The sequence below is a fragment of the Malaya genurostris genome, chromosome 2 (assembly GCF_030247185.1).
Source record: "Malaya genurostris strain Urasoe2022 chromosome 2, Malgen_1.1, whole genome shotgun sequence".
In the NCBI taxonomy this organism is placed as follows: domain Eukaryota; kingdom Metazoa; phylum Arthropoda; class Insecta; order Diptera; family Culicidae; genus Malaya; species Malaya genurostris.
Window position 1 is genome coordinate 279,599,633 of NC_080571.1, and position 19,390 is coordinate 279,619,022.

At 36.7% G+C, this 19,390-nt stretch overlaps 1 protein-coding gene across 3 annotated transcripts in view; it reads left to right on the forward strand.

Moving 5' to 3' along the window:
- Window positions 1-19,390, forward strand: part of LOC131430261 (vascular endothelial growth factor receptor 1) — a 140,469-nt gene that overhangs the window by 76,949 nt on the left and 44,130 nt on the right. For 2 of the 3 annotated variants that reach the window (XM_058595079.1, XM_058595077.1), the window contains exons 3-6: window positions 4,346-4,515; window positions 4,577-4,912; window positions 13,799-13,943; window positions 14,866-14,880. In XM_058595079.1, coding sequence (XP_058451062.1) covers window positions 4,346-4,515; window positions 4,577-4,912; window positions 13,799-13,943; window positions 14,866-14,880 — 666 coding nt within the window. The remainder of the gene's footprint in view (window positions 1-4,345; window positions 4,516-4,576; window positions 4,913-13,798; window positions 13,944-14,865; window positions 14,881-19,390) is intronic. The other variant, XM_058595078.1, reaches the window with a different exon arrangement.

Sequence of the window (19,390 nt, forward strand, 5' to 3'; positions counted from 1 at the left end):
TTAGGAAAGTTTTTTAACAAAAATTACATAGATGTTTAGATGATCAATCGACCACAACAAGTATCATACTCAGCATGCACATCTCTCACTTTTGAACCGAATGAGCAGTACACAACTCAACAAGATTTCGATCTGTAACAAAAACAATGTGACAACCGCTATTATGTTCTGCAAGATGACATCACAAATGATCTCGTGCTGAATAAAGTTCATGTTTGACAACTGAATGAGATTTGTTTACATCTTCATTACAACGTATTCAAATAAGAATGAACAAGTTAACAAACCACTGTCAACTGTCAGAAAATCAATTATAAAAGCATTTTGGTTATACATTGAATGTCTTGAAAAGACCGTTTCAAACAACATGCACAAATATGTCTCTTTCTCATTGAAAATACTCATGGTTTATAACAATCTATAATTAGTGTCTGGTTTACTAGCGAACAAAACGTGTCGTAAGACTAAAAATATCCCTTATTTCTATGTGTCGGTATTTCTAATTGTCACGCATTCTCAATGAAAGAATCCAATCCAACAACCTCATATTCATGTTTTTGCTGTCCCATTCGTAAATGACCGCATCCAAAACAAACGAAGAGAGACGAAGTATGTTCGTCTCTCATTCAAACAAATGAGAGAGAGAGAGTAATTGCCAACGTCACTCGTTCCTATATGACAAAACGAAACCAAACTAACGTCTGCAGAGTGAAGCAGTTGAGTTTACATTCTCATTCTTTCACCGATATATTGAAAATCTGTGACATTTGGTTGTAAATATTGTTTAAAATATGATAAATCGAGATAATTACACTTCAGAGCCTCTTTGGAAACAAAAACTACTACAAATTCGAACACCAACAAGCAACCATCATTGTGAATCGTTTTCTGTCATTATCGATTCTCAGAGCTTTGGTGAAATTCTGCAGTTGATGTCGATGATTGGCTAGGGTTGACTCATGATTTTCTGTGCTTGGGATTCTCAAAATAAATTCATTTTCCTTTTTGTCACGATCCGAAGAAGAAAACCCTTCGTTTTATGCCGAGTATGCAACAATGAGGAACCCATTTTCCTACCTTTTGAATCTTTCTCATGACTAGTAATCGATCAGAATTGGTTTGGCAACTAACGCATAGCCTTTCCGATTTTTGTTTTTAACTTTGGGTATTGTCTTCGTCTAAGGATTGTTGCAATTTGACAGTTTCAACTTTGTGGTTTACCTGTGCGTTTTTTGCCTTTCGTGCTGAAGTGCTAACATGTAAATCATTAAAACAAACGTTTACAAGTGACGACTGATTCAACAAGAATTCAATTAGATTCATAAGCAATTTTTGAAAAACAAAATAAAAATTCAACCACTTCTGCAAATGCTCTGTACTTGGCATGAATTACGATTTGTTGACTTCACCAAATATTCATGACACTAACTTGCATTCGACAAAACAACAATAGTTTTTCGGAACGTGACGTTACTGCTACAAAATGACGCGATAATTTCGACGGGGGCGGGCCATTTCGCCGAGAGTCGTTTCGCCGAAAAAGTCTTTTCGCCGAGAAGGTCATTTTTATGAAAGGATTATACCGCCGAAAGGGTCATTTAGTCAGAAGAGTCATTTAGCCGGAAGGGCCATTTCGCGGAAAACGAACAAATACTGTACTCAGTTAACGGAAAATACCGCAAACAATTGCCTGGTAGATACACTAAAAAAGTTAACAAGTTTTCTTCGGAATTCTGTTCCAATTTAAGGATCGTGAATAAACCTGAAAAAATCATTCAAGTCTTTGTAGATTATCTCAGAAGTACGATTGTAGGTCAACAAAACGGGAGTGAAATAATCATTTTTCATTGTCTCTCTTTTAAATCAATTGCAATCACGATATTGAAAACAGCTGCTCATACTCGTTCGATTTGTTGGCAGATGTCATCATTTTGTTAAACCAATCAAGAGAAAGCAAAACAGTTTTATACTCTGTTTCGAATTGGCTATGATCGGCGCTAGAATTCATCAAATCCATCGAGAAAAAAAAACTAAATTGCGTTCTTTTTTTATTTTCGACCCTGCTTTGGCACTTATAATTGTTAATAACTTTGATAACTAACAGAATTTTTCGTTGTAGTACCTACCATAGCCAAATCTTACGAGTAAAATGCCGTTTGGTTCATTTTGATAAGGACAATTATAAAATCTTGGTTTCGAGAAAAAAATCGCCTGGGTACTCGAACGGCCGGATTCACCGCCTGGGCGAGCAACGTTCTCCCTTTTTTTTTACCAACTTCTAGGTCGCGCGTACCCTCGGGACTGATTTTATATTATTTTCCAGCAATTCACGGTCTAGAAGGTGACAATGCTAAAGGCCGTACAAACTTTAAGAGATTCTCCTGAGGGTGAAGGGTGATAAAATATTAAAGTAAGGTAGATAAAACAATCGTTTAAGCTGATCCACTATATTGGTTTTATTAGCTGATGACAATACAAATTAACTTGGCTATTCGGATACCGCAAATAGTTTGGAAAAAAAAAAATCTGAAAATGAACATGCATTAATTTTTCATATGAGCAATTATGAGAGAAGCATCGGTTTTCCATTAAATGGATCAAAGCAGATTTTTCTCCATTGTTTCCAATTTTCATAAATAATTGCCATGATAACTAACACACCGATGAACCGAATGTCATGAAATTTTGACAAATGACATCTTAAGAATGTCTCTAATGAACACTAGAGGTATTTTTAATCAGTGACGCCATCTGTCTGTCAGAACGGTGACTTATTGAACGACGCATTAGGACATTTAAGGAAATGGTCCCCATATATGTAGCTGCCATAAAATCACTTTCGGATTTGTACATCTGTTTGCCTTGTAGAAGACAATTTTATGCGAATTACGTGCCCTACTGTCAATGCATTTCAATTGACGGCCGATTCACGCGAATTACCCAACCACAAATGAACGCATTGTGTTCGAACCCGTACTGCGTCCAATGGCGCGTGGTCTGCCTGGAAACAAATTGAATCAAGAGCAGCCACTTGCAGTTGAGGATAAATCTCGAAAACAAACGGATTAATTATTGTCTACAGTCGGTACAGTCAGCATGCAACCAACAAACTACTGTGGCGTAGAAAGTGTACCTAGATTAATCGTATTTCGGATTAAATAACCTCTTCGGTATATCATGGAACTCGAGAAAGAAAAAGGACAACGAATGTAATTTGATTTCATTTCCTTTTGGTAGTGATGCAAAATATGCTGGTGTCGTGTACCAATGAAAGAGCTGTCGAGAATTGCACCGACTGAGTAATCATGCATAGGGATTAAGTTTTATAGATTTTCAGCTGCTTTACATTAAGTTTTTCCATATGTTTTATTTAAATTAAACATCCTGGCATCTTAGACTGGGCACTTCTACTAGGAAAGACACAGCCAGGTCTGATCCACTGAAAATTTTCGCTGCAGTATAATTAAAATCTCGTTCTAACGCACCGCAGCACGTATCAAGTCTAGTTACATCCATTATTCTGCAGTAAAAGAAGACAGAACATGTGCTATCGAGCTGTTGCATTGCTGCTGGCCGTAGGAGTTGGCGGATTGCCAGACTGGGAACGGAGACGGAGTTCTCACGTTGGCCGTGTAGGTCGGTATCCTATCCGCACCATATCAGGGGAGAAAACAATACTTTTTATGAGCCTTCAAGATCTTGATAGCAGTTCTACCGAGCACTAGCCACTCCCACTACAAGTTGATTTAGTTCGCCACTTTAGTGCGGAAGCGATGTACGAGCGATTGGCGTAATCTGTGATTTTGCCTTCTTTCTTGGAATGTGCGCTCGTAAAAGGGTACGGTTTGCACAGTTAAGAAGCCGTTACCGTCAGCTTGCACAAGGACATGCATACTAATTTGTGGTTTTAATGCTCGGATTACTGGCCGCAACCGTACGCATACGTACCGTGTGTCAACCGCTCTAGGCTAGGTATTTCAGTAGGTATTTATTATCCAGTTTGGCGTAAACTAGCATATCGCTTTTTGCGTCGTTGTTCGTGGTGAATGATGACTTACAAGTACACTGGATGACTTACACCGAACTGATTCCGATTTGGAAATCAATCTATCCGTGTGCTCAGCCACATCGGAAATAACTGAAGCGAAACGATCGATAGTCACTATTTTCATACCCACTGTCCCGTATGCAAAGCATATTTCTTTCGAACCGCAAAACGGTGAAGCCATGCCGTTATTGCATAGCGATAAATCATGCAACAATGTCCACCGTTTCGATTATCTCGCGAGAATGTTAAACACTCACCATTAATTAAAACCTATTTTTTTCTCCTTCTCCATTTCAGCAAGTGATTTGGAAGCCAATGATATGTACCAGGACCTGATAGTGCAGAGTGGAGCCCCCGAGATTTTGGCATACAAACCGGAGGTGGAGTTGGAAGCTGGTTCGCAGTATGAGATGACTTGCAAATCTGCGGAACCTATCCGGTGGCACATCCGACGCACCGAAGACGAGGTATTTCATGGTGAATGTTTCTTCAATGTTTTGATCATGTCATCTTCTTATCATCAAACAGTACATCGAAGCTCCTGAACTCATCACGATAACGCAAGTGGAGACACATGACGAGAAGAAACCACACGGTAGTCGTGTCAGTATCACAACGGCATCGGCAGAAGTCGTGGGTCGGTATTACTGCGTGTTTGAGTCAGCGGAGAATGAAAACCAAGATCTGGATGAACTTGAGGAACAGTTCAAAGCTACCAGTGCGTACATCTTCGTCAAGGACCCCGACAACCCACTGGTACCGGTCAATCCGGTTGTGTATGCCAGACAGTACGAGGATGTCGTTATCCCTTGCAAACCGTCGTCCAAGGATATTCACGTTGAACTAGTTAAAGACGAACAAGAGGTAAATGTCGTTGAAAAATGTCGACTGCTTCAACCTCCAAATTTCTTCCAGCATTCTATCTTTTTTATCTCAGTCCACGTTTCTTCTGCTTCTCATTTCTGTCCGCTGATGCTCTCTCTTACTCTTCTTCTAGTACAACGAAACCTGTCGAAACGCACACTTTGACCCGGCCCAGGGCTTCTTGTTGCGCAATGAAACTATCGAGCTCAAATGGCTCACCTATCACTGCTACCACCGGGAGCTGGAGCTAAGCCAGCCGTTCTTTCTTAATTTGCAATGTATGTGGTCCAAAACACAGAAAATTTTCCTTCTTGTTCAAATCTTCCCCACCCAAACCACCATTTGTAACCAACCGCCGAATCTAATCTTATAAATACAAACAGCCACTTATGTATCGTCGGGTTAGTAGACTTCATCCCCAGAGTGGTGTGGACCGGTCCTTGAGCCCACCAAACAGCCTGACTTGTAGAACAATTACACCCGTCAATAATCTGTGAATAATGCCTAGAACAGTTCGACTTTTCGGAACTGTGCTACCAAGCTAGCCATCCCCTGACTAGCGAACTGACCAGAGATCAACTAACTCTGTACAAATGGGTAGCTAAATTGCGTATCTAAGCGTAGTGTAAATAAATTGTACGTCACTTCGTCGTCAGGTAACTGAACTGCAAACCTAGTGATTAATTAATTGATTTTGTGATTAAAATATAATGAATATTTCAGTATGGTTTTATTGATTAATCCAGGTGTGAAGATTCGTTTATGTTATAAATTTCAATTTAAGTTTTCCATACCTAACCTGAAAGGGTTTTATGCTTCAGATAGCATGCTCGAGTCCCGACCTGGGAAAATTCTTTGTGACAGTAGGATGTTTGCTATGAGAATCGGCTGCAAATTTGGATGTAAAAAGAAGAAGATATATTTTCGCATCCAAATCGAAAGTCATCATATCACCAGTGTAAACCAGTGCACAGTGGTCCGAAACGGGAAACTAGCGTTCTTACAATTAAATATTAGTTTTTTAAAGTTGGTGTGTTGTAATGAACTGGCGCATCATTTGATGTAAGCGGTCATTAGGTTGGTCCAAATTTGGATTGAAATCTGGAATCCAACCCTTTTATTGGAATTTAAAAATTATTGCACTTAGCAGAAAAACTGTAGGAAATTTTTATTTTGAGCAACTTTGTTGAAAAAGCAACTTTCCTAGCTCTTCGTTTGATTGACTTACATCAATTTTTTTATGTTGTCGCACTCTGGTGATCTGTAGGGACCAATTTGTAAACTACAGTTAGGAAATGTGTCCCGACTAGCTTCAGTGGATCAGCAGTTAGCTAAATCTACCCAAAACTTGATGAGTGAAAGAATGCACGGAAAGAAATCTGTTACTACTGTCATGATTAGAAAATCATGAAACCAATCATTTTAACTTCTCATGAAACCATGAACAAAAAGTCTTTTCTCATGAAAATTAATCATGGTCCGAAAATGCGTTACTTGAGGAATGTATTTCTTTTAAAGCTCGTAACTCCAATTTTCTATCCGGATATCACTTTGAACCCTCTGCCTCAAGTGATGTGATAGATTGTTTCATAGATTAATGGTACGACAAAAAGCAGATATTGAAAAGCAAGAACTACTGAAAATTTTTACTTGATCCTGAGGCATATTCATTTTATAATTGTGTTAGTTTACCCACCGGCTGACAGAGAATTGACAACATAAAGATAATGAACCGAAAATTGACATCATAAGTTTTACATTTTTATGAATATATCTGAATGTATTCTTACATATTCGATGTGGCTGTTGTTGTTAAAATAATATTTCAAGAGATAGCGTAGACCGAAAAATAAATTCGACTGTAAATTAGGAGCACCATCTAACGAAAATGAGATTTTTTTTGTTCAACCAGTTTGATTAATTTGTTTCATAGATATAAGAACACAAGCTGTATTGATTCACCTAAATACTTCAAATAAGACGATATTGCAAACGAAGTTTTGAAAACAAAAAAGGAAAAATCGATCCGCGGCAATAATTCGACATAGAGTATCTTTTTAAGATGTTTGATTCACACGTTTGTTTATGTGTTTCAAATTCTGACAAAAAATCAAAACTGGAGCAAAGAACGCAAGTAAACACGTTATTTTAGGTGTCGTGGTTGTTTGAAAACATATTTAGATTATTGATGCTTCAGATTAAAAGAAATTCGTTGTGCTTTTCACTGTTTTGCTATTCAAATGTACATTATTTGAGACATTAGTTGAAATCGTATAAACAATACGCCACACACTTTCACACCATTCCATTTAATTCATATTTGAAATCTTCATATTTTAAAACATAACGCCTGAATTTATGTTGCAAAGATTACCATCGTAGCAGAAAGACGCCTGAAGTTATACCCAACAACGTCAAATGCGTTACGTCAAATTTCAACGGAATCAGTCCAAATGGATCGAGTACTTTTAATCATGGTGTATTATCAAAACATGAAAATATACTATTTTCCCCAATTCATGATTCGTTTGCTCATTCCTTAAATCGGAATTTTGCCCGTGTGAGTTTTTCAAGACGAGGTTCCATTATTGGTAACGGAAACTTTAATTCTTGTCCGCAGTTTCAAATTTCTTGAAAACCAATAATTTTCTGGCAAGAATATTTTCGTATCTGTTGGATCCCTTCCGAACTTCTTTTTCCTGAACAGTTGTTCTAAGTGTGATCCTTTGGACGGCGCAAGTAATGCAATTGAGTTTTATGGCAAAGTCGATCTGGGTTTCCTCTGCCTTCGTAAATTAAATCGATATCAGAAAAATACCAGTATTTTCTAATTCAACCTATTTTTATAACTAGATATATAAAAACGGCAAGACATCTATTATTGTTGAAAAAACAAAAATTTGTTCATCCAATAATGTTTTTACTCGCAATTTTTTGCATATTCAAGAGAATATCGTTTGTGACCTACAAAGCTATAATCATTTATTGATTAGGGAAAAAATGCATAACAAAACCAATGTGAAAAATTCGTGTTACTTTCAGAAACAGCGAAATTATTTTGCGAAACTACGAGAACTTTTCGCAAGGTTTTTCTAAAATGGACAGAAATGTATTATTTAATTTTTGGTGATATTCTTAAACCTCGTGGGAAATTTAAAAAAATGTTCGAGGACGGTTATAGTGTGATGGGATAGTCAGTGCCTGTCACGCAGTCCACCTGGGTTCCATCCTCAACCCTGCACATATGGCCAAAAAGCTTTCTTGGCCCGAAGAGATGAGTGATCATAAGGTTAAAACATCTATAATTGGAAGTGCAATAGAAGTAACTGAAATATCCCAGAATTTAATATATTATTGAAATCTATGAAACTACACTGGAATCGATCGATACAATTAATCATTGATACAAGTAAAATACTTCGATACTCATTAAAACTTCAACCGTTTAACATTATTGTTGGACCAAGAAGAGAGTTACTGAGTGTACTATTCACTACTTTATTCATAACATCATAAATCGTAGTTACGATTTTTTAGATGATTTAGTAGTGATAACGGCAATGGAATTTGTTTCGAGTACGTAACTGGTAAGATCGAATTTGTGAACCTACAAAATCATCCTCAACTTCTTTCGCTCGGAAAAAAGTCTAGCCGAATATTAGAAAACAATTAAGGACTAGCAGTAAAGAAATAATATTCAAAGCAGGGGTGGAAATGAGCAAATTCACAGTCAATAGAAATTATCAGTATTACAATAAATTTTGAAACGAATGATTTTTAATAATATAAATTTTGGTTTTACTTAAAATTTAAAAATGTCTTCATCGTAGGTAGTATCACAACAACATTTCAACAAAGTTAGGATCGTTTTAATGCTACTCTGTGTTCATAAAAGTTCAAATGGCTGTCACTTACGGTTTCGGTGATATGATGGTATAAGTGAAGTGAACCTTAAAACTGATTACCGCTCAATTTTTTTTCGGATATGGATTAATCGATATCAATAATTTTATGCTCGTTGGGTGAGCTTATTTCGTCGGTCGCATCGAAATTCCATGCTTCGTGGTGTATTTGAAATTTATTAGGTAATACCGTCGAGGGGAAGTAATATCATAAAAAACAGATAATAATATTAATTAACATGCTGCAATGAATAATAATTATAATGATAAGAAAAATCCAACCACAAAACGTTCCATGCAACTGAATAATATTACCCTATTTAGCTTGAATATCCTATACAGAAGTAACAGGAGTGCAGGATTTTGCTTCGCCAATTCAAACGTTGCGCCAAATAATGCGCTCCTGTTACTTCTAAAAATCAAATTCATGTCAAATAGCGTTTTATTGGGTTTAATCTAAATAGTACTTGAACATTATCATCAGCATCAACCAGCTGGGAGTAAAACAAAGTCTTTTGCCGCTATCACTATTTGGTGTGGTATCTTTTTTACTAATTTTGCATTGCGTCAATTTATCAATGTGATTGCGAACCAAACTGATTATTTTCATTAAACCTACATCTAGCATTAATTTCCCTGGCGAAATTAAACACGGTTTGTATCAAACGAGAACATATGTGGAAACTTCGTAAACGTGCCGTAATCAAACCGGTATTTTTCCCAACTCTGGTGATAAGGACTGTCAAAGGAGCATTCCTGAAAGTTACAAACTGAGCCTCATGCATAAAAAATAACAAAAATCATTGATGCACATGCTACTTTAATATTCCTTATAACCCATCACTGAACTTTCCAAAGATACAAAATTGCAAATTTCTACGATTTTAAAAGTCTCATTGACACGCTAGTTAAAAATTCCTGTAGGATTACTGTCGTCACTAATTTTCACACCCTTCAACGATTTTAGACGTAAATCAATCGGCACTCATGTCTGATCTTGTTCATATGTGAATTTCTTCTACAATGCTCGTGAATTAATCTTACAGGAATCAGTGTTAATAGTAGCTCAAAATCACTACCGACTTTGTATGATGGAAGATCAATATTGATTTTGATCGATGTGATTCAAAAATCACTGATCAACTGATCTTAACAAGATCAGATCATTAGTGATCTTTATTGGAAAAGATCACAAGCGATCATCTTCACTAGTAATTACGATTTGATGATATTTTGATCTTGATTTTTCCAGCCCTTATTCAAGAGTGTCTTCGAAGTTAACAGTTTCACTGCCTGTAAAATTCAAGAATTCAACTGCACGATCTTCTACATATGGGTTTTGCTTTATAATTAAATGCTAAAATTTGACAAAATTATGCCTAAACTATTCGTAGATTCACAACGAAAGATTCTATCAAATGAGCATAAAAATTAAACTCGCAATATTTTTTGATAATATTCCTGATTCTGTTTCCACAATTTAGAAAATAATTTCAATTTTAGTTTTGTTGCCCAGCTTTTAAATTCACTGTGTTCGGTTTTTTGATTCACAATCGGAAATCTTGATTCACATTTTCGTGCGCAAAATGGGCCTATTTCCACCTCTGATTCTAAGGGTGCTTCCAAAATAGATTAATTAATCTAAATTGTGTTTTGACGTAGGACTACGCCTTTCTTTTCTTCTAAGGCACAACCCTCCCAATAACTAGGGGAACGTGCCACTTGATCCAATTAGTTCTGATTCCTGATGCTCATCTGGGTGCATTTTCAAAATTTCACAACACGAAAGTGTAACGAAATTATTCCAGATTTCTTATTACCTTTTTCCCTGTTTGAGTATTTTCTCTAATTCTTTCACGAAACGAATGGGAGAAGGTGTAAGATTATTATTAATACCGCGTTTATTACGTAAACATTGTTTAAATAGTGAAAAAATGGCCCAACCACGAAACATAAAAATCGACCGAATCTTTAAATAGACCCCGTTGCACGTTTGCTAGCTTCAGTCTATGATAATCCATCAAGGCATATCTACTACTGGACGTTCGCAGTGTGAGTTTCGCTTCAAACAAGACCGATTGCGTCATCCAGCTGCTGGTCGTTTGCATGGGTGAAAAAGAAAACGAAAAGTGAACAACGATGGGGAACATCAACAAAAGCAGTCGTTCTAATGGCTTGAAATGTTATCTAAAAAACTACACTGAAGTCTTTTTTCAGCGGTTTTTTACGCAGTTTTTATGCGGATTTCCGAAATTACGCGGTTTTAAACACAGATTTCCCAAGTTACGCAGTTTCCTTGTTTTGTCTTAGAAACGCATAAAACGTTTTATCTTATAAATGCAAGATCTGGTGCTATCCCAATTTTTTTTTGTAAGTCAACTCTCTGACTGTCATTTTCGTTTTTTTTTTCAAAAAAAATCTTTTAGGTTACACCAGATCTCGACATTTCATGCGATTCAAAGACATTTGGCATCAACAAAACATTTTCGCTTTTGGAAATCGCAAAATTTTTCTCAAAGTCCCAAAATCGATTCTTCAGTTTTTCTAGACTACACCAGATGTCAACGTTTCATGAATTTCTAAGATATCTGGCATAAAAAAAGTTTTCTTTAGATTTACGTTTTTTTTGCGCGGATTCCTGAAGCTACGCGGTTTTTGTACGAGAATTTCCAAAGTTACGCGATTTTTTTTTGCGCGGTCTTTTCACGCGGTACGTATCCCTAGCGTACTACGATTACTTCTTTGCAAATCAAAGGTAAAAATCATCAGTTTAGAGCAAATCTAGAATAATTTGATTAGTTTTGTGCACTTTTCGCTGTGTGGAATTTGCACCAAACGAGTCCTTATCTACTCGTGCACTGAAAAAATCGTTTTTGAAAATTTAAAGTCGGCTTGCAAAAAAAAAAAACCATTTTTGATTTGGATAAAATTTTGTTACAAGATAGGTAATTATGTCCCCTACATACAGTCGAAAAGTACGGTCCTTTTAAGGAAGAAAAGTTATTTGAAAAAAAAACTTTTCCTTGTCCAAACTGATTTTTTCAGGTATAATTTTATCGAAAACTAAACCAATGAAAGTCATAATCATCTCAGAATTCAATAAAACTTAGTTTGTTAGAAGATATTGTCTAATATAGCAACTATAATATAGATAATCAAGACTTCCATTGAAAAGAGTTTATGTTATTGAACAAATATTGCATTATTATTTTCTTTATTTTTTTGTTTAGTTCTGAGGAAAGATCGGCGAAAGAAATAACCACCACCGTTTTTTCATTGTTTCTATACATGGAAAATATGTTTGGTTTATCTTCTGAATTAGAATACCTTTGCGCCTGTACTTTGCCACCAGGAATAGGAGCAAAACTGTGGAATTTCTGAGTGCCAGATATTGTTTTGGCGTTATTCTACAGTTCTTCGGAGATTTTGTTGTACTGTTGTACTCTTTTTGCCATTCATTTGAGAGTACCACCAATAGCATCACAGCAAGGCTTGCAAATTGAAGCAACGAATGTTAACAAAATAGTTTCTTCCTCTGTGCTATTCAAACACATTTGTATGTCGGGTTGCTTCGTTCGTTCATTAGTTCATGAATATGTGCGCCAGCTGATGACTATGCTTCATGAGGTTAGCATTTGATGAATAGCTCTCATGTTGAAGATGCCTATGCCAAACCTAGAATCATTACTTTTAGTTCTGATGAATATAAATTTAAAGAACATTGCTCTTATTGGTAACAAGAAGTGTGTAAACTCCCATGAAACAAATTGATCGTTTTGAAAATGGGTTCAAATGCAACATTTACGACCTAATCTCGTATATAAGAGTGTATTTCTTAAGTGTTGCTAAGAGAGCGTAAGTACCTCGCTTTGTCTTAGCTGCTTTAGTTTAAATTAATTACCAGCAACGACCACTTGCTCATTTGAAAGTTTATATTCAAGTTTGTTATGAATATATACCAAATTCGTTACTGATACTTTTTGCATGTATCAGGCAACCAGCAGTTGAGGAATTGCATTCTGAGATGATTATGACTTTCATTGGTTTAGTTTCCGATAAAATTACACTGAATAAAAAGATCAGTTTGGACTCGGAAAAGTTGTTGTCAAATAACTTTTTTTTCCTTAAAAGTGTCCAACTTGAATTTTTGACTGTAGGTAGGGAACATAATCACCTATCTTGTAACAAAATTTTATCCAAATAAAAATGTTTTTTTTTTTAAATCGACTTTAAGTTTTTTTTTCAGTGTAGCAAGTTTCAGAGTGCTGCTAAAATTTGTTCGAATTAGCGTGAAATTCATCTATTGAAATATATAAGCGATTGTACGACTTGTGTTACGATTATATTTATGTAATGATCTCTTCCGGGTCAAGGCTCAAACTTAAAAATGTACAGAATCTTTCGAAATCGAATCCTATTCAGGACTACAAAATGTTAAGCAGTCGAACGATTTCAAATCAGTTTATATCTATACACATCTTGAATGCAGTCCTACGTCAATATCGCTGCTATTACTCTGACATTACCTACTTCAAGTTTTTTTTTCAATGTTCGGACTGTTAAGGAAAAATTTATATATTCAAAACGGAATATGGTAACTCTAGCCAGAAATTGGTGTGGTTTCACTGTACAAGTATATTTGTGACTTTTTTGCACACAAGTGTACTTTAAAAAAAATAAATATTCTATGGTATTCCATGAATAACTGAACGAATCTTCACGTAGAACAAAGTAGGAGTAAGACTAAGCTTTGGCGTTGTAAATACTGTATAAAATCGTAAATAATATCAACAACTATGTACGGCCACATTTGCACAAAACTCACTTCACTTCCGCAGGTTCTCTCTGTCGCTCGACACTTCACGGGCAACTATACTATCTCGCTCTTCTACACACTGAATATCAAACAGTAAACTTTGATCACTAAATTATCCTACCTGGGTTAGAGTACTCTAATCGTTGTAATTACCACCCTCTAATATAGATGCAAATCGACAACTTCAAGTATACTGAAACCGTTGGCTTTGTGCTAACCCCGTACCGACTGGACGAAAGCGGCCTGTACCTGTGTCGGCCCAAGGAGGACCCGGACAAACCGATACACTTCCAGCTGGATGTGATGGAATCCTGTGAGTTAAACGATACTAACCACTGCAAACCGGGAAACGTGCGTCATCCTAACCGGCTATTGCTACTGTCACCGAGCGACTCTTCGTTACGGAATGAGACCACCGAAGATCTCGGTTATTCTTCTGTTGCGCTAGCACCACTAGGTTTTCTTCTCTCGGACAATACTAACCCACAAATATTTCGCACGCCTAGAACTATTAGTGACTTTCCGCTGGACAGCGAACCCGACTACAGCACGACCGCGGTGTCCACCAGCGCCTTCCAGTTCTACTACGACCGCAACGAGCGCGATGATGCACTCGTTACAACAACAAAAACAACAACAACAACAACCGCCCGTGACAGTAGCAATAGCAGTAGTACTAGTCATAGTTCTGGTGTTGGATCCATAATGCTTAGCACAGGAAATGTCACTGGTTACGGTTCGCATTCGCTGGACCCATCTGCCTCGCCATCACTTCGTCCGTTTCGGTTCCACAGCTGTAACTATCTCTCTATCAATCTGATTCTTCTCTACCTCTCACTACGTTACGTTACGTTACGTTCTGCTTCTTCTGCCGTCGTATCAGTTTGGCTCGGAAGCCGCATGCTTTCCTTAGATCACTATACACATTTAATCTGGTAACAGCATGACAGCTAGTATCTTTCCTGTATCAATCGAGAAAATGTTTCAATGACAGCAATGTGGTGGGACTGGGAATGCGGACACGTTTGCTTAACTCATTATAGTCGATAGATCGAAGCTAGATTCATCGGGGAAAGCAAAGGTCCTGAGGACGATGTACTCCTGAAAATACCACGATTTCGTCAATAATCAATAATATTTCTTTTCTTCCACCAATCGAACCCGAAATAAAACACAAATCCAAAACATCTAACCCGCGCGATACCTCGCCTCACCCACCTCGCCTGGTCTTGCAGATGAGTACGAACAAGGTATGCGGTTTTTCAACAAATCAATAATCAATGGCTCATGGCAAAATTAAAAACCAAAATCCTGCAAGCAGCAAATAAAAAAATAAAATTTCGCGCGCTAGCCTCACTACCCATAATACCACTCGTGATGTTTTCTGTACTTTTACCCTGGATGGAAACTAACCCCCAATGGTGTGTTCATTGGCACCAGCCGACGACAGCTGGGCGCGAAATTAAACTTCCGATTAGAACCTACGATTAGAACCTTCATTGTCGCCTTTGCCGATTAGTAAACACAAAATAACAAACTGCTCTCTACCTACTAAAGTAAGCCACCTTACTCTTTGCTCTGCTCACGTGTAATATTAACATTTCTAGACAAATCAAAGGATTCTCGGGACGTTCACTAACCGAAGGTTTTTATGTGTCGAGTTTAGTTGTTTCAATCTAAATGCCTCATCGCTCCGAGTGTTAGGCACATACAGCGTACGTAGTTCCAGTGAACTGATTCCATTTCCGGCAACTAACTCGCGGTTTTCATTTCTCCTATTGGATTTTAGTAAAAAATAGCTTCTAGCCGTCGATAACATAGATTGGTATTGTAAAATGTACTTCTTCGTCGATTAATACCGCACTCTTTGTTGCTGTGATACACTAATACTAGGTTAAATGGTGTAATTTTATGTGGTTTTCATAACAGATTATCGGAAAACAATTTTTTTTAGCTGTAAACATTTAAATAAGAACAGAGTTCGTAAGCTGGTGACAACATTGCATTGATTCGTTAGGTTCGATATCCTTCAAATCATCAAATGCTCCGAATGTTAGGTGCACTATTCTTCCATCTTCATTCCTTAACTGCCCCGCCGCTTCGTCGAAATTGTCCAGTTTTGATTGGTCGAAGCTTCAGTGGCAACTGACCAAATCGTGCCAAAAGATTACTTTGCCCCTATACTGCTGATACACGTTTTTCAGGTATTCTTCGATGAAAACTTGGGATGTCATCATCGAAGTTTTCAGGTCACAACTTCAAATCGCTTGTTAAACCATGATCTTCTCCGCGAACTTATCGACATGCACGAGCCTATATCTTTACGGCACATCCTCGCGTCCTATCGACCATGTATGTTTTGACCGGGAAGCAGCTGAAAATTTAGTTTGTTTCTAGTACACTCAAAAAAATCCATACGGTAATCTTATGTAAAAAATTACATAGATTCCAAAAATGGCTTTGTCATCGGAGTATGTGATGTACTTAACAACCATCGGATCATGATTGAATATTAAATGGACCGTATGTCATAATCATTACTGTTGTCACATATTTTTATGTGTCACGTAGTTATTTGAATTCATTATGTCAACCAGATGTTCATTTTGTACTCGGATGCGAACGCAACATGGCATCTGTTGAAAACTCAAGAACAAACTACATATCCATTTTTGATCCTTCTACAGTATTTATCACAGTGATTTTAAGGTAAATAATTGCGCTTTAGTTTAATCAACAGTTATGAAGTCTAGATGATTTCTATTGTACTTTCAGATCTAATATTAGTACCTAGCAGAAGTACCCGATCAGATGGTAGTAACAAAACTATAACAACTGGAGTAATTTATTTCAGATATATTTTGTTACAAATTTTGAAATATTTTCGGCTGGTAAGCGATGAAAATAACAAAAATCCTAACAAAAAAGACTCTAGCGGGAACAAAATCGTAACAGATTTTGGAACGTTTGTATCACTATTATTATTGAATTTGATGCAACTACAGAAGTCCGAAAGCAGAAATTTATAACAATAGTTGTAAAAAATTAGATGGCAAATTGGACACACAAAAACTATATCACAGCTAACTTTTAATACCGTTTCAATCCAAAATTGTTGAATAATTTTTTTTATTAAATGAATAATTTTTTTTAGTGATCTGATTTCTTCTTTCAGTTTTTTGAAATGCTGATGATTATATTTCGATATAAAGCAACGGAAGAACTCATTTTTTCAACTAATGAGCTTTATTATGAATCCTGCAAATGAAAATAAAACACCATAACTGATTTTGTTATTATATTGTTACTATAAGTTTTAACTTTCAACTGTTTTCATTTGTTAAATATCTCAAAACAACACAAATTGTTTTTTTTTCATAAGATATATTTATTAAGGCACAATGCGTTAGATCAATGATGCCAAAGCCTTTTTTTATTAATAAGGATTGTGTAGGTGCTGGCCTCTAATGTTTTACTGGTGACGTTGCTACTCAATGGTAGTGGCCGTATGCTTGTTCGTATGGGTCCACGGAAGACACCCCCGAGTCAAAGACCCGGCCGGTGGCCCCCGTGCTAGTTATCGACAAGAGTGGTCCTCCGTTCTTGGAATCAGCCAGGTGACGTGAGAATGTATCTAAAATTGCCGCATCCTTTTGTGGGACAGCGGAAAACACCCCCAGGCTGCGAAGACCCGGCGGGTGGCCCGCATGTTAGTCATCGACTGGAGCGGCTTTCCGTGGGCGATGATGGTGATGTTGCCAAATAGTATGAAGAAAAAAAAATAGAGAAGTAATTGTTGAGAAAAACGGATTGTTAAAGGGGGGTATGGAAACGAAATATCAATCACATTAATCTTCTAAGGAAACTTTACATCGAAAATTGATTTAATTGAATTAATTAGTTTGATACAAGATTCAATATAGAACATAGTAACAATTACATGAAAATAATGTGACTAATACGTAAAACTCTGGTAAAAAGTAAGTTCAGATGAAAGTAATTTTACAGTACAATTTGAATGAACTTCGTGTTAATTTCACAAAATTATTCTATAGAATCTACGAAAACAGTCACGTAGGGACGACGTGATACAAATGTAGACTAAGAGTTCATGAGTTCATTCTGTGCCACCTATACTTCACATAAGTATTACAAGAACAGTTATATGGATAAAAATCACATACGTTTTCGCGTAGCATTGAAGTGAGAATTTTTCTGAGTGTATGTTTCGTAATCGATTAAAGTGTAGCCCCTGTGCCCCACGATCGTACAAGAGCCTTACTCGCTTTTCCACCACGAATCTCTGCTTCATGTGCCGGTTCGGACGTTTTCTGGATCTGTACGACTTATATTCTTCCATGGCAAGGATGTTCCGCTCCGTTTGAAAGTTAGCGTGGTACCTTCTGACCACATTTCGGATCGATAGGCCGGGGTTGACTTTAAAGCAGCTTTTACGCTTTAACTTTGCTGTTCAGCTGACGATCTTTGGTGTCAGGTTTTTTTGTAGGCCCGTGGATTTATACAGCGTAGTGTAGTCATAAATGATTTATTTTTTATGTAAAATCTAGAATGGTAAATGCGAATAAAAAATTGGAAAATTTTTAATATTTTTTCCACATGGCTACACCCTTTGACTTTCAACATGGCATGCCATTTTTCATAGTTTCGATAGTCCGGAGGTTGTTCATCGACCCCAATTCTGTTTGTACGCATTCGGATCGATTACCCGTTTTATAAAATCTACAATCATCAGGCAGTCACTTCGGTGTCATCTTTAAACAGGCTATCTATATTTTTTATACTGTTTAATTGTCTGCTCTTACGTGTGGTCACTGCTAGCATTCAATATCTAACACGTGGGCTGAAAAGTCCCGGACCTGACAAAGAGAACACGATTTTGATTAACTTCAAACATCAAAGTAATCTCCATCAAGAGCAACACAATCTCAATTAAGAGTGCCGCTCTTACATTTCAAAATATGCCAAAATGGGACCTTGGGCAATCAAATCATGTATGTATGAAATCACTTTCAAACAATAAATTATATTGACCATTCTATCGATTCCAATGAATCGCAATTTTTTTTGTGTATTTGCCTTTCTCATATAGAAACGCTATACAATCGCTGTGAAAACCGACTTTACAACCGAGTTCGTCGAGATCACAAAATGTCTGTGTGTGTATGTATATGTGTATGTGACAAATAATACCACTCAATTTTCTCAGAATTGGCTAAACTGATTTTTACAAACTTAGATTCAAATGAAAGGTCTTAAGATTCCATACAAAGTTCCGGAGTGTCATTTGATTTCGATCTCCGGTTTCGGAATTACAAGGAAATATGTGCAAATTTATTAAAAAAATCGCACTCAATTTTCTCGAACATTTCTCAACCGATTCTCACAAATTAAGAAGCATATGAAAGGTTTCAAAATTCTATAAAAAGTCCCTGAAAAGTTGATCCAGATCCGACTTTCGGTTCCGGTATTACAGTACGATTAGTGATAATTTTCAATTTCATGAGTATTTTTTCACAAGCGATGGCGAAATGAGATGCACATTTTTATAAAACTTACTGCTAAATTCATTTAGTTGGCAGATCTTGTTAGTTAGTGAATATATAAAACTACTTTGGGACTACTAGTCTCCGGTTTCCACTTCCGAAAGCACCGATAATGGTAAAGACGATCTCCAAAAATGGAATTCCTTTCGATTTCTTAGCAACGGTTATACAGGTTCTCACGAATCATGATTTAAAG